Below are 13,908 nucleotides of genomic sequence, written 5' to 3'. Positions count from 1 at the left end.
GATTTTTTTTTTTATTAGTCAACACACCCCATCGGAAGTCCATTGGTGATGGGCACTGTGGTGGGTGGTGGATTTTTGAAGTAGGGCGTAATATATATCCTTATTTGTATAACAAATTATGTATAACAATATATGTAGAACAATATTAACAATATATGTTTTTATATGAACAGTGTAATAACAGAACTGTACGCTCTATGTATTTTTATTTTTATTTAATTATTATTGTGTATATTTTTTTTCTTTTTTTTCTTTTTTTCTCTTTTTTTTGGATTTATTATAAAAATCAATAAAAAAATTATAAAAAAAAACAAAACAAATCATTTGCATAGGGCATATGCTGTTTCATGTAGGCCCCAAATTTGTTGCCATATCTGAGATTTGTATGTTGATGATCATGTGACTCAAGAATATGTAACCCTTTTCGTTGTAAAAGGGTCAGGTTAGTGACCACAGGATTTTAGATGCCCCATTTAAACTTGAAACACTTAAACAAGTAACATTGATTGAAAGGGGCTGGAAACAATAAAGTCAGACTGGGAGTTTGAAACAAAACAGTGTGAATAACAATTATATTAACCAGTCCCAAAGTCAGTGGGAACAGAGAAAGAAGTCTCTTTAGTCTCTGGGTCCTGACTCACAAACTGCACATAGGTTGCGTTCTCCTCACAGAAACCACTTTTACTCACAGTTACGGTTGCCAACCTCCAGGTACTAGCTGGAGATATCACAACTGATGTCCAGCCGATAGAGATCAGTTCACCTGGAGAAAATGGCCACTTTGGCAACTGGGCTCTATGGCATTGAAGCTCTTCCCCTCCCCAAACCCCACTTTCCTCAGGCTCTGCCCCCAAAACTTCCCAGTGGTGGCAAAGAGGAACCCTGGCAACCCTAGTCACAGCAGAATAGGGTTAGGCCAGGTCCCTTGCAGGGAGGGACTTCAGTGCCATAGAGTCTAGTTGCCAAGGTGGCCATTTTCTCCAGGTGAACTGATCTCTATCAGCTGGAGATCAGTTGTAATAACAGGAGATCTTCTGCTATTACCTGGAGGCTGGCAACCCTATAGCAGAAGTCAGAGTAACAGGCTCACACCAGAAGATGGCCACTCTTCCTCCAGCTGCCTTTCTCTGTGTCCCCGTCTGTTTTTATCTGGAGCTGCTTCTTTAATTCCCCACAACATCCTGAGGAACAAAACGCCTCATCCTCTCCTCTAGCTGCTTCCCTTCCTTCCAGTCTCCCCACTCCTTCCACTGCCCTGTTACAATTGTGCGGGTGAAACAAGGCGATACACTTTTCAACAATAAATACATTTTTACAAGGGTTACATATACATGCACTGAACTTCACATGTGCGGCCCCTATGCAAACTTTGTGTCCAGTGTGTTGACATCCACAGCACTGGAGCTAAGTGAATAAATGTTTCACTTCTGACTGATTATTGCAGGTGGCAGTTGTTTGCATATGGAGATTTACATAGAAATATAGAGCTGGAAGTGACCCAGGGGCCATCCATTCCATCCCCTGCATAATGCAGGAAATTCACAGCTACCTCCCCCACTCCCTTCGTGACCCCTGCTCTATGCCCAGAGGAAGGCAAAAACACCCTGATATGCAGATCACCTGGGAGACAGCTGCAAAATAGAGCTTGCTCACAGGTTTTTAATATCAATTATACAATGAAAAGGCCAAAATTGCTCAATAATAACATATGGACTGCCCAGCACAATGCCCCTCTCTAACTCATTATGCAAGAACAAATTCTCAGCCTCTAAAGTGTCACTTTATTTCAACCCTGTATACTATCTGGAATTCTCACAACAATCTGTAAGTGTGCTACTGTAGCACTGCTTGAGTTTTTATGAGAGATGCAAAAGTTCCAGAAATTTAGAAACCATGGGGTGGGGGAAGGTTGTGCCCCCTGCTTTTTTCAGGAAAAAAATTGAAATTTTGGTAACATTTTAAATATATGTGACGCTTAGTTACCTATCAATCTGAACCTTTTTTATTGATTTAATAGCATGAAATGCATGATTTATAGCTTAATCAGCATATAAATTTGTACTATTTGGTATATTTGTGGAATGTAAAAGTATAAGTATCTTCAGTTTGTATAAGAAAAATTGCAAGTATAACCCATAGTTGAGTAAGCATTGCAAACTGCTGTACTCTATGCTACTATAACACATGTATCTTTAATTTTTGCCATCTGAGAGGTAGGGGAAAATGTTGAAGGAAGAGAACATATTCTATAATTAAGAGAAGAAAATGGATAGACTCTTTAATAGAATCAAAGGTAGGACCACCAGCATGTTTGGCTATTAAACTAAACTTGATAACATTGAAGACACTGAACTCTTGAATAATGTATTGTCATTAAATAAATTGTAGTTTATTAATTGTTGACAAAATTATTTACTTAAGAAAATATTGAAAATATTGTAAGTACAGATTGAGGGGTGGTTTTTTCAGTACTTCCAAAAAATTTCTATTTTTTTTTTCAGTTGGAAAAATTGAAAAAGTCCTCAGACTTTTTCATCCTATACATTTTGAGTGTGGAAAACCTTGACTTAATAAGCATTTTACTCCTTCAAAAAGATAAGATATTTCATAGGAATTCCTTTTCAGTGTTCATCAGAAAAACTAAAAAAGGGCCAGGGGGAAAAAATTTCCCCCCTGAATCCCCCCCGGGCTTCTCATTTATCTACTTCAACCTTCCAAAGCTAGAAGAATTCTGGACTGAGTGTGGGGCTGAAAGTCACCTTCAGAATTGCCCACATTCCCATCCTCCTGCTATCATGGCAATATATATATATCATTTTGAGATGGGATTTTGTTGTTCAAGAATGGTCTAGCATTAAAAAATACTCTTATCAACAAAATGCTTTATGTTTGATTTAATACAGTGTATATAAAAAAACCTAATGGAGAAAAGAAATCCTCCCTGGTCAGTTCAAAGCTTCAGGCAGTACTGAAGTTCAAATGATTATTGTCTCATCACTTTATTATTAATGGCAAAGAAACAACACAGAAATACAGGAAGTCAGTCTAACAAGCACCAAAGATACCCACCAAAGGCTTCTAGAGCTATCCACTTCAGAGCCAAACAAAAGAGCTTCCTGAATCCATAGAAAACTTTGTTAGATAACCATATAGACACCCACAAGCTGAAGATTCAGTGAATAATGCAGTATCTCACAGCAGGATCTGAACGACAGAGAGAAAACATTTGCTGTCAAAACAAACAATACAAGTTACCAAGGGACCCTTCTAATAGAAAAGAAGTATTGCTTTCTATATGCATGTGTAAATTGTAATCACACCACACACACAAAAACTCAAACAGGATGGAGCAATGTATAAAAATGCAAGTCCCACGCATCAGTGAAGGATTCCTTCCACATGTACACAGCGTGAGGCAATAAGCCAGTCCAATTTCTTTGTAGATACCATCAGCAATCTAATCGATACATTTTTAATTTGCTGTTTCTCTACTGCATAAAAAGACCTACCGATTTAACTTCCAATATAATTTCTCAGAGTTCAAGTTTTTTTTCAAGCCCTCATTTCATTTCTTTTTTTTTTTAAGTAAAGATAATGCATACCTTTAAAAAGATTTTTCAGAAGATCCAGATGTCTTTCTTTTAAGGTAAATGTACAAGCTGGTTCAATGCATGCATATATGACTAGATTTCTCTGCATCAGGACTGTGTACTTGATGACAAACAGCTGAATATGTGAAAAGCATTGTGTTTGTGGTGATGGGAAATTTCATTTACAGCAACCTATTCACACATGGACATCTTGGTTCATGTTGCGGTCATCAAGTGATAAATATGTGTGCATGAACCATTCCAAAAATACAGTTTTGCAGAAAATTCGTAAGACTTTCCAAAAACACAGAGCAGAAGAGGAAAAGCCACCCTTTCTCTTGTCCCATCAATGCCATACTGCTTCTTTTTGGAGATTCTGATTTTTCTTTCTGAACTAGCTGTTTTGCACCCTGATTTTGAATTCCCTGACTTAGCCTCTCTCAAATCACAGTATGCTTCCTCATATCTTAAACATGGTATAAACAAATTTTGTTTGGAATAAGAAGATGGCAGTTGAAGCTGAAATCTGGGCAGGATTCAGCTCAACTATCTCAGTTGCATTCAATACTTAGGGGCTAGGGAAGTGCTCAGCTAGTTTAGCATGCCCAAAGGGCTTGGGTTTCTCAGGCTTTCACACTGTGTAACAAGCTGCTTTTAACACTCAAGGGACTTTCTTGCAGCAAAGTTTATCTGCCACTGCCAGTCTTCTTATTGATGAATCATTAACATTTTTCTGAGAAATCCCAGGATTTCAAACTTGGTGCAGGTTTGAAAACCACTACTCTTAAAGCATGCCATTCAGCTACTTCATCACAGACTGGAGGGAAATTATGCAACCAGGAACCAGGCATTCTTTGAACTGTACAAATCCCATGAGGAAAATCCTGTATTGAACACAGGAACAAGGCTGGAGGGTGGGGCTTCCCAATTGGTCTTGCTTTGCCCATGGCATGCACCAAAAAGTATTTAAATATTAGTATCACAAATCTCACTATTCCTAAAGTTGCACCAGATTATATGTATACCAAAATACAACCCATTCTTAGTACACACATCAAAAAGTTACTTATGTAAAATTCAAGACCTGAATAACAACGTCCTAAACTCACGCTATACATCCTGAAGGATTAAAACAGGCCAGTTTCATTAAAAAACCCAAAAAGTGAATACAAGTGATTGATGGTTGGACAGCAGCTCCACATTGCAGATTTAAACTATGGCTCACTACCTGTGATATTCCTGACTTGCAAGCAAGATTCCTGCCCTTAGGTTCACACCACACAGATGGGTGAGTTCAAGAAATATTCATTTATGAGCAAGAAGATACAGGGATGGGAGCGACTGGTTTCAGGACAGTGGAGCTCTTACAGTTTACAATTCTAACTAACAAACAGAATTAAGGGGCTCCACCCCATGAGACGAAACCAACACACACAAATGTCAGAGGGGGGAATAGACTGTTCATTATAACAATAAATACACCACACTCCCTTTGCCTAACGACCGCTGAGAACTATTGTTCTATAATAGGAACCAGGGATGTCTAACTGACATTCATCAGCTGCCTCACCAAACTGTGGTATCCAGGATTTTTGGGGGATGTCACAATTGGTCTCATGTCAAAAACAAAAAACCCAAATCCTTTTTTCCCCATTTGGTTTCCATTTATCTTTTAGTTTTTATTTATAACAATGATCTCCAGTCTTTGGAGAGTTTACTTCCACTTCAAAAATTTTACATTTTGCTCTTAAGGGTATTATTTATTGGATTAATATGTGCTCCATTTTAATTAATCAGCTGGACACCCGGCAGATATTATCATTCTGTGGAGCAACACCATTACAGCCTGCAAAAGGTTCTAATTAACTTTCAATCAGATCTCCTTTCAATCCTAAATTGTTTATCTTATGAAGATACCTATGCTGGAAGTGTCGACTGATGAGCCATCATCATGCCTGCAAACAGATTTTCATTTTAAACTTTTCTTGTCTCTGTTTTTCCCATATTCTTAACCACTACTGCTCAAATTGGATATTAAATTATGGTCATGGCAAAGCTTCCTTTTTATCATGCTTTAAAATCATATCGATGTATTTATCTTTGTTCCTATAGGGAGGAGACATGTTTAGTCTGAATGGAGTACCTACACAGGCAGCATCTTTATGCCTTTGAAAGAAAAACTAGCTTGAATTTTAAGAGTAAAGTTTAAACAAATCATTATCAGCAAAATAGGAAAGCAAGGTTTCCTCAATGATCTAAAAATTTAGAATGATGTAGTGTAGTGGTTAATTTTTTTTAATTAGAAGAAAATGGGGGGATAGAAATATATGCAATGTTTACTTTCCTATTAAGCCGAAACTTCTTTTACTAATTGAACAACATCCTCTATATAACATGTATAACTTTATTTGAAGGTAAACTCTCAAAGAGTCACAATGATTAGGACTACCAGCATGTTTGGATATATAATACTGAAGACACTGACTCTCTAATATTGTATTATCATTTAACACATTATACCACATTAATCGTTGCTAAAATTATTTAAATGGTTTAAAATTCTTGAACATGTTGTATGTCCCAGTTTTTCCACTTGACAAACTGGAAAAGTTCTCAGATATTTTCATATTATTACATTTTCAATGTGAGAAACCTTACTTTAAGAAGCATTTTACTTATTAAAAAAGATAAAAATAATGCATGAGAGATTGTTTTAAGCGCTCCCTCAAAATTCCCACATTTTTCCAAGTTTTTTTTCTTGGGCCTTCACATCTCTCTACCCTAGAGTTCACATCTCTCTACCCTACCTGCAAGAGTTCATTGTGTTATTTGGCATATTTCTTGAAATCATCAATATGGAAGTAGTAACAGCAGACCACTGGTACAAAACATGACATAAATGTTGTAATAACCTGGTATCAGTCCCATAAGTAGCCACAAGCATTTAGAACTATACTACGTTATAGAAGAAGAGATGGTTTTTATATGCCGACTTTCTCTACCACTTAAGGAAGAATCAAATCGGCTTACAATCACCTTCCCTTCCCCTCCTCACAACAGACACCCTGTGAGGTAGGTGGGGCTGAGAGAGCTGTGACTAGCCCACGGTCTCCCAGCTGGCTTCATGTGTAGGAGTGGGGAAACAAATCCAGTTCACCAGATTAGCCTCCGCCACTCATGTGAAGGAGTGGGGAATCAAACCTGGTTTTCCAGATCAGATTCCACCACTCCACACCACCGCTCTTACCACCGCTGGCTCTCTAAGCTATACCTGCTTGGGATTTCATGCATACTTCCAACCAGAAGAACAAGTTGCAACAATTTCTTGCTATCTGCTTTTATGGTTTCATTCCTTGTTCCAGATACTGCACTACTATGGAATGATAGTCTTGAAATTACATCTACAATTAAAACTTGGACTATTCTACCAGAAAGAAGCAATATCCTTGCTGAAAGTATATAGAGTAACATTGTTGTCAAATGGAAAGTACATTGACAGTGTACTTTTTAGTTTGCATACACACTGATGAGCAAATATCTCAGGTATCATAGTCCTGGAGAACTTTCATGTGTCTAGTTTTAAATTAGGACATGAAAATGTTTTTAGCAAACCAAAGATAAGAACAGCCATGCTGGATCAGACCAAAGCCCATCAAGTCCAGCAGTATGTTCACAAAATGGCCATCCAGGTGCCTCTAAGAAGCCCACATTGGCAGCCATAACCACATCGTGGGACAAGGAGTTCCACAATTTAACTATGTGTTGTGTGAAGAAATACTTCCTTTTATCTGTTTTGAATCACTCACTCTTCAGCAGATGACCCCGCATTCTGGTGTTATGAGAGAGGGAGAAAAGCTTCTCTGTCCACTCCATGTCATGCATAATTTTACAGACCTCTATAATATCTCCAATCACTTTCTTTCTAAGCTAAACAGCCCTAAGATATACCAAACTCTCCCCACTCCCAGGACCAAATGTGTTAGTCTGTGTTAACATTTCCATGTAAAAAAGCATCTTGTTAAGAAAGTTAACAATTTAATGTAGTGTTTCTCAACCAGGGTTCTCCAGAACCCTAGGGTTCTGTGAGAAATCGCTAGGGAAATCACTAATAATATGTAAATCATATGTAATCATATGTAGGGGTTCCCTGAGACATTAATATTATTTCAAGGGTTCCACAAGGGTAAAAAGGTTGAGAAACACTGATTTAACGATTTGCTAAACCTTACTGTCTGTGCAGTATTCTTCTTTCTAATGCTTTAAAAAAACTCCTAGAGGGCAGATTTCATACTGCCACTTGAGCTGGTATTGCCACCATGCTTTTCTCCCCACAGGGGAGGCAAACCACTTTACAAAGAAATACATGAATATAGTTTAGACAAATAAAAAATATACCCTCTGCTCCTAGAGTCCCTGGACTGCCTCACTCAGGATTGCAGCCTGTGAGCCCCAGATAAATCGTGATCATTGCTGTTCCAAATGGATTAGAAGGATCAGTGATAGTAGTGCTACATTCCCTAGCTCTTTAAGGATAAACCAACTTACCAGTTGGGCCTCTCCTGATGTATATCCTTCTCCACCTCCCTTCGTAGGCAGAAGCTGCTGTTGCCATCTTCTGCCAGAAGATGAAACCTTTTTTGGATTAATTTGGCATTCCCTCCAGTGTTCCTTCCTTCCTAGCCAATGTTTTAATTGCTGTTTTAATGTTTTGTCTGTATTTTAACTCTGTTTTTAATTGTTTTAACTATGTATGGTAGGGGGTTGAGTTTAATGGTTTTAAAATTATATTTTACCGTGTATGTTTTAAATTGTTAGTTACATTGGTGGCCACTGAGAGAGCAAAAAGGTGGGAAATAGATTTTGTAAATAAATACATAAGATAAATACATACAAAACCTCAAAGTGAGTGATATCTCCACAGGATGCAATGTCGTTGCTAGCTCCGAAAGAAACTCACCTGCATACATCACAAGAGGTCATTAGGTGGTTCAAAACTGTTCTCTAGATTCACAACTACTGGTTCCCAACCTTTTTTTGACCAGGGACCACTAGGACTTTTTGTTCAGCGCAGGGACCCCAAGGTTCAAAATAAAAATTCCGAGAATTTGAAAATAAACTTTAATCATAACTGTTAGAATAATATTTGAATATATTTTTTAATAATAGAGAACTTTTAATTGAAAATATTTATTATGGGTTTATAACTTTGTTTCGCGGACCTTAATTTAGTCCTTGCGGACCCCTGGGGGTCCGTGGACCCCCGGTTGGGAACCAGATTATCCAGTCGTGCACATAATAAGCATAGATTCTTGGGTATGTTAACTTGCATCTTTCAAATGTTGGTCGAAGTCTTACATAAGTCTTAGACCAACATTTAAAAGATGCAAGTTAACATACCCAAGAATCTATGCTTATTATGTGCACGACTGGATAAATACATTTATTATTCACAACCGAATACCAACATATGTCTTTTTATTTATCTCCTAGAAAACAATGCATTCAGATTGCCATTATTATTTAGTCCACTGGTTCCCAACCGGGGGTCCGTGGACCCCCAGGGGTCCGCGAGAGCTAAATTAAGGTCCGCAAAACAAAGCTATAAAACCATAATAAATTAATATTTTCAATTAAAAGTTCTCTATTATAAAAACATATATTGAAATATCATTCTAAGTTTAATGTTTAACTAACAGTTATGATTAAAGTTTATTTTCAAATTCTCGGAATTTTTATTTTGAACCTTGGGGTCCCTGCACCGAACAAAAAAGTCCTAGTGGTCCCTGGTCAAAAAAAAAGTTGGGAACCACTGATTTAGTCAGTCCAAGATTGGGAAGTGCGCAAGTGAAGACGGGCACATTATGATACAGCCAGGCAAAGTCCTAAGGTTGACAGCACGGAGAACTCTGGGGGGTTCCTGCCCTTCTTGGAAGGAGAACCCAGGAAAACAGACCAGCACCCACTCCAGCCAGGCACTTCCGGGCGGGCAGCCTGTTGCCATAGCAACCATACACACACGCGCGCGCACACACACACCCAGGCCTCGCTTAGCTCCAGCTGGGAGACTCTCCCCCACTCGGGCTCCTGTTTCCTCAAGGCTACTGGAAAAAAAAATACACCTTCTCGGAGGGTCTGCGGGGGACGAGGGACGGTCGCCCGCCGCGCACGTCTTCCTCCTCCCGTCGCAGCCGGCGTACCACCAAAGTGGGCGGCTCGCGCGCCTCTCTCTGATTCTGAGCATGCGCGACAGAACGGCGCATGCTCAACAGGCGCCTCTGAAGCTTCTGCCCTGGCTTCACCATAGCAACAACGGCTTTGCGAGTGCTGAGGGAAGTGAGCGTGTCCAGGGGGGGAGAGTCAGAGCTGACCCTGGTGGACATGGAAGGTTTTGCATTGGATTTGCCGCTCTTTAGATGCACTTTTCCCCCCCCATCCGTGTTCTCAGAACTCAACCATAAGCCGCCATGCAGAGTTTTGAGGATTCAGATGGGGGAAATGTGCTTCTAGAGAGTGGCAAATCCAATGCAAAACCTTCCATGAATATTGGTTCTTGTGGGTTATCCGGGCTGTGTAACCGTGGTCTTGACCACGGTTACACAGCCCGGATAACCCACAAGAACCAATATTCATGGAAGGTTTTGCATTGGATTTGTCACTCTCTAGATGCACATTTTACAAGACCACGGTCACACAGCCCGGATAACCCACAAGAACCAATATTCATGGAAGGTTTTGCATTGGATTTGCCACTCTCTAGTTGCACATTTTACAAGACCACGGTCACACAGCCCGGATAACCCACAAGAACCAATATTCATGGAAGGTTTTGCATTGGATTTGCCACTCTCTAGATGCACATTTTACAAGACCACGGTCACACAGCCCGGATAACCCACAAGAACCAATGAACTCTGACTTTGAAAGCCTCCGACAATACTTCCATGAATAAATGGCCATAGGCCACGGGGCAGATTGTAGGCATTTCTGCACGGGAGGTTTCGCCTTGGATGTGCCGCTCTCTAGATGCACGTTTCCCCCCCATCTGGATTCTCAAAACTCAACAATCAGCCCCCATGCAGAGTTTTGAGAATCCGGATGGGGGGAAATGTGCATCTAGAGAGCGGCACATCCAAGGCAAAACCTTCCCATGCATAAGTGGCGTATATCAGGACAAGGGCGCGTAGCCGTGGATTGTGCTAGAAAACGCAAGGGAACAAACATGCTTCTATCATCAGTTGGCAAGGAAACAGTTGCTGTCGGGGAGTTTGTCGGACTTTTCTTCCTGCCATAAAGGCCCTTAAATTCATATAGATAATATAATGTTATCGCTTGTGCAAAAGACCTCTCTGGCAGCCTTTTATTTTTTGCGCTCTTATGCCATGTGTCCTTTATGGTTTCCACAAAGCTTGGCAGGCTTTTCCCAGAACTTTTGGCGGCTGATTTTGAACTTCTTTCTTATTAATTGTAGCTCCGTATCACTTCTATGAGTGCAGTTTAAGTTTAAATATATTTTTCTTTGTCTTCCCCACTATTGTTCCTCCTTTCCTTTTTTCCCCCTGCCAGGTAAGAGAACAGATCAGTTTGTCATGTTAAAAAATGTTGTGTAGTGTCTTCTAATTAGGATCAACCACAGTATCACAAAACAGTGTGCAAGGTTTAAAATGCTCAAGAACACTTCATCAGGATGAATGTTCAGTACAAAAGGAGGGGGGATAAGATGTGTCTGTGCATAATGGGAAAGCCCCAAGACTTGCAGTTTGTAGTCTTAAAATGGAATAGTGAGTGCAAACCAGGTGTTGAAGTTGCTCCAGACTCTGCCAGGACAACAAATGACAGAGGGGGTGGAGGAATGGCATGCTCCCTTGTGAATATAAAAGACAACAGTTACTCAGCTGTCTCTTCTAACACAGGTCCCATGTAAAAGCAAAAGGGGGGAGGTACCCCTTACACTAAAGTTGGAAATTATTTACACTGGATAAACAGTAATGGATAATATTTGGTAATATTAGTAGTTGCAGGGCAAACAATTTTCACAAGCAGGGTTCCATTTGAAGATCACATTTGAAGCATTCTTCAACAGCTGAATTCAGTATTTCCCAAAATAGACAGATAGTAGGTAGCTGTCTGCAGAAAAAAATCAAAAATATGTTTTGTTAAGGCCAACCAATGTCACAAAACAATGTTTACATTTTTGAATTCTCTACTAGATATAATCATGCTGGTTTTTCAATGCAAAGGCAAAAAACAAATCAAAAAAGCAAAAATTTTGGTAAAAGGTAAAGGTCCCCTGTGCAAGCACCGGGTCATTCCTGACCCATGGGGTGACATCACATCCCAACGTTTACTAGGCAGACTTTGTTTACGGGGTGGTTTGCCAGTGCCTTCCCCAGTCATCTTCCCTTTACCCCCAGGAAGCGGGGTACTCATTTGACCAACCTTGGAAGGATGGAAGGCTGAGTCAACCTTGAGCCGGCTATCTGAAACCAACTTCCGTCGGGATCGAACTCAGGTCGTGAGCAGAGCTTGGACTGCATTACTGCAGCTTTTGGAGGGGATAAAAAGTTGTTTCAGGACCTGATGGAAGAGATTCATGTATGCAGCTTACAGGATAAACCAATGCCAGCTACTTATTTATTACCTTGGTGTCTTTTTTCCTGTCCATCACTGATAATTGCTGCCAACACAGCCTTTGCATAGTGATGGTCTACAACACTAACAAAATAATAGATAAGTAAAGTGAAAAAACTGCAGATGTGGCATAAGGTAGCATATGTTTAGTAGATCAAGTAGGTGAACCACACATGGGGCCCCCAAATGACCTGCATCGTTGAGTGTTACATGTGAGACAAATAGCAATTATGACTGAACTCTTGTCAGAATGAAGGGGGGTGACATACATGCAGCCCTGAACTTCCTGCAGGAAGGATGAGGCTAGAAGTGTGATAGATAAGGCAGAAGGAGTTACCGGTAGTTCCAACCACACGGGCAGAGTGTGCAATGCTGTTCACGTTGGTTAGAGAGGGAGTCCCGTTAAAGACAACAGAACTTACTTCCAAATAAACTTGCTTAGAATCGCGCTGCAAAAACACTCCTTTACTCTCTTTTGACCTGCTTTGGGTAGAAGTAATAGAAAAATAAATGAGGCTTACTTACTTTCTGCTATGTCTGCAAAAACCACAATTGCTTTCAGTAACGTAATGTTTTCTTTCATATTTCTTTTTGGTCTGTTTCCCTTCTACAGTCTGTTTCTGATGTTTGTATTTATCATTGAAGAAGATATTTGTAAGATATATTTTTTAAAGTTCCATTATGATTCTTTTCTTTTGTTCATATTGGATTAATACACATTAAGAGTTTATTCCTAAATCTTACAAGAACAGTTTTGAGTCCTGTGATGGATTGAGCACACAGAAGCTGATTACTAGGAATCTACAGCAAAATTATTTTATGTCAAGTAGGCAACCTTTGGCACACATGCCAAACAGCAGCAGAGCAGACTATTTTGCTTAGCTCCCACAGCCAGTTCTCTGCCTAACGACCTGTGGTTGGGGTAGCCGCATAGGAGAAGATGATGGACACGGCTTATACCTGCCATCTCCTCCCAGGTCTATTCAGCCACCAGCCAAGTCCAAGAGCTAGTGGGGTGTAGTGGTTAGAGTGTTGGACTAGGACCTGGGAGACCCAGGTCTGAATACTTACTCTGCCATGGACATGTGCTGGGTGATCTTAGGCCAGTCACACACTTTCATCTTCACCTACCTGTTGGTAGCCAAGTACAGCCTTAGTCCCCTCTCCCCTTTTTGGCTTGCAAGCAAACCAACAACTTCACAGGTAGATGTGGGGGTTTTGATACTCAGTCCAAGAAGGTTGCCCACCTCTTTGACATGATACAGCATGTGATTCTGGCAAATGTGCATACTAGTTCCTCATTGTAGCAAAATCTCACTAAAACCACTTGCCTTAAGATATGGCCTATGGCTTCTCACACATCTCGTTTTTGTTTGCTTACAAGATTTGACTGCAACAAATGCAATGTTTAATTATACTCACCATTTCTGCTTTGAAAACATCAATACAATAAACGTCATGGTTTTTTTTTTTTTACTTTAGTCAACAGAATGGAATCACATTCTACTAGAAGAATGGCTTTTTTCCATTTCCACCGGGCCTAGCAGCTGATGCCTTACCTCTCCCGCCCAGACTTAGTCAGGGTGATCCATGCAATGGTCACCTCTAGGCTGGATTACTATAACTCACTCTACGTAGGGCTGCCCTTGAGACTGATTTGGAGGCTCCAGCTGGTTCAGAATGTGGTGGC

The 13,908-nt window shown here is 40.1% G+C and overlaps 1 protein-coding gene across 1 annotated transcript in view; it reads right to left on the bottom strand.

Moving 5' to 3' along the window:
- ARMC2 (armadillo repeat containing 2) overlaps positions 1-13,678 on the bottom strand; it is a 67,181-nt gene extending 53,503 nt beyond the window's left edge. The window contains exons 1-3 of the mRNA XM_056856201.1: positions 13,641-13,678; positions 12,229-12,302; positions 6,862-7,039 (exon numbers count right to left, since the gene is read on the bottom strand). Of these exons, the coding sequence (XP_056712179.1) occupies positions 6,862-7,039; positions 12,229-12,302; positions 13,641-13,678 (290 nt within the window). The remainder of the gene's footprint in view (positions 1-6,861; positions 7,040-12,228; positions 12,303-13,640) is intronic.
- Positions 13,679-13,908: the final 230 nt, after the last annotated feature.

This window comes from Euleptes europaea, chromosome 10, assembly GCF_029931775.1.
Source record: "Euleptes europaea isolate rEulEur1 chromosome 10, rEulEur1.hap1, whole genome shotgun sequence".
In the NCBI taxonomy this organism is placed as follows: domain Eukaryota; kingdom Metazoa; phylum Chordata; class Lepidosauria; order Squamata; family Sphaerodactylidae; genus Euleptes; species Euleptes europaea.
This window is presented reverse-complemented; position numbering and strand designations above follow the sequence as displayed.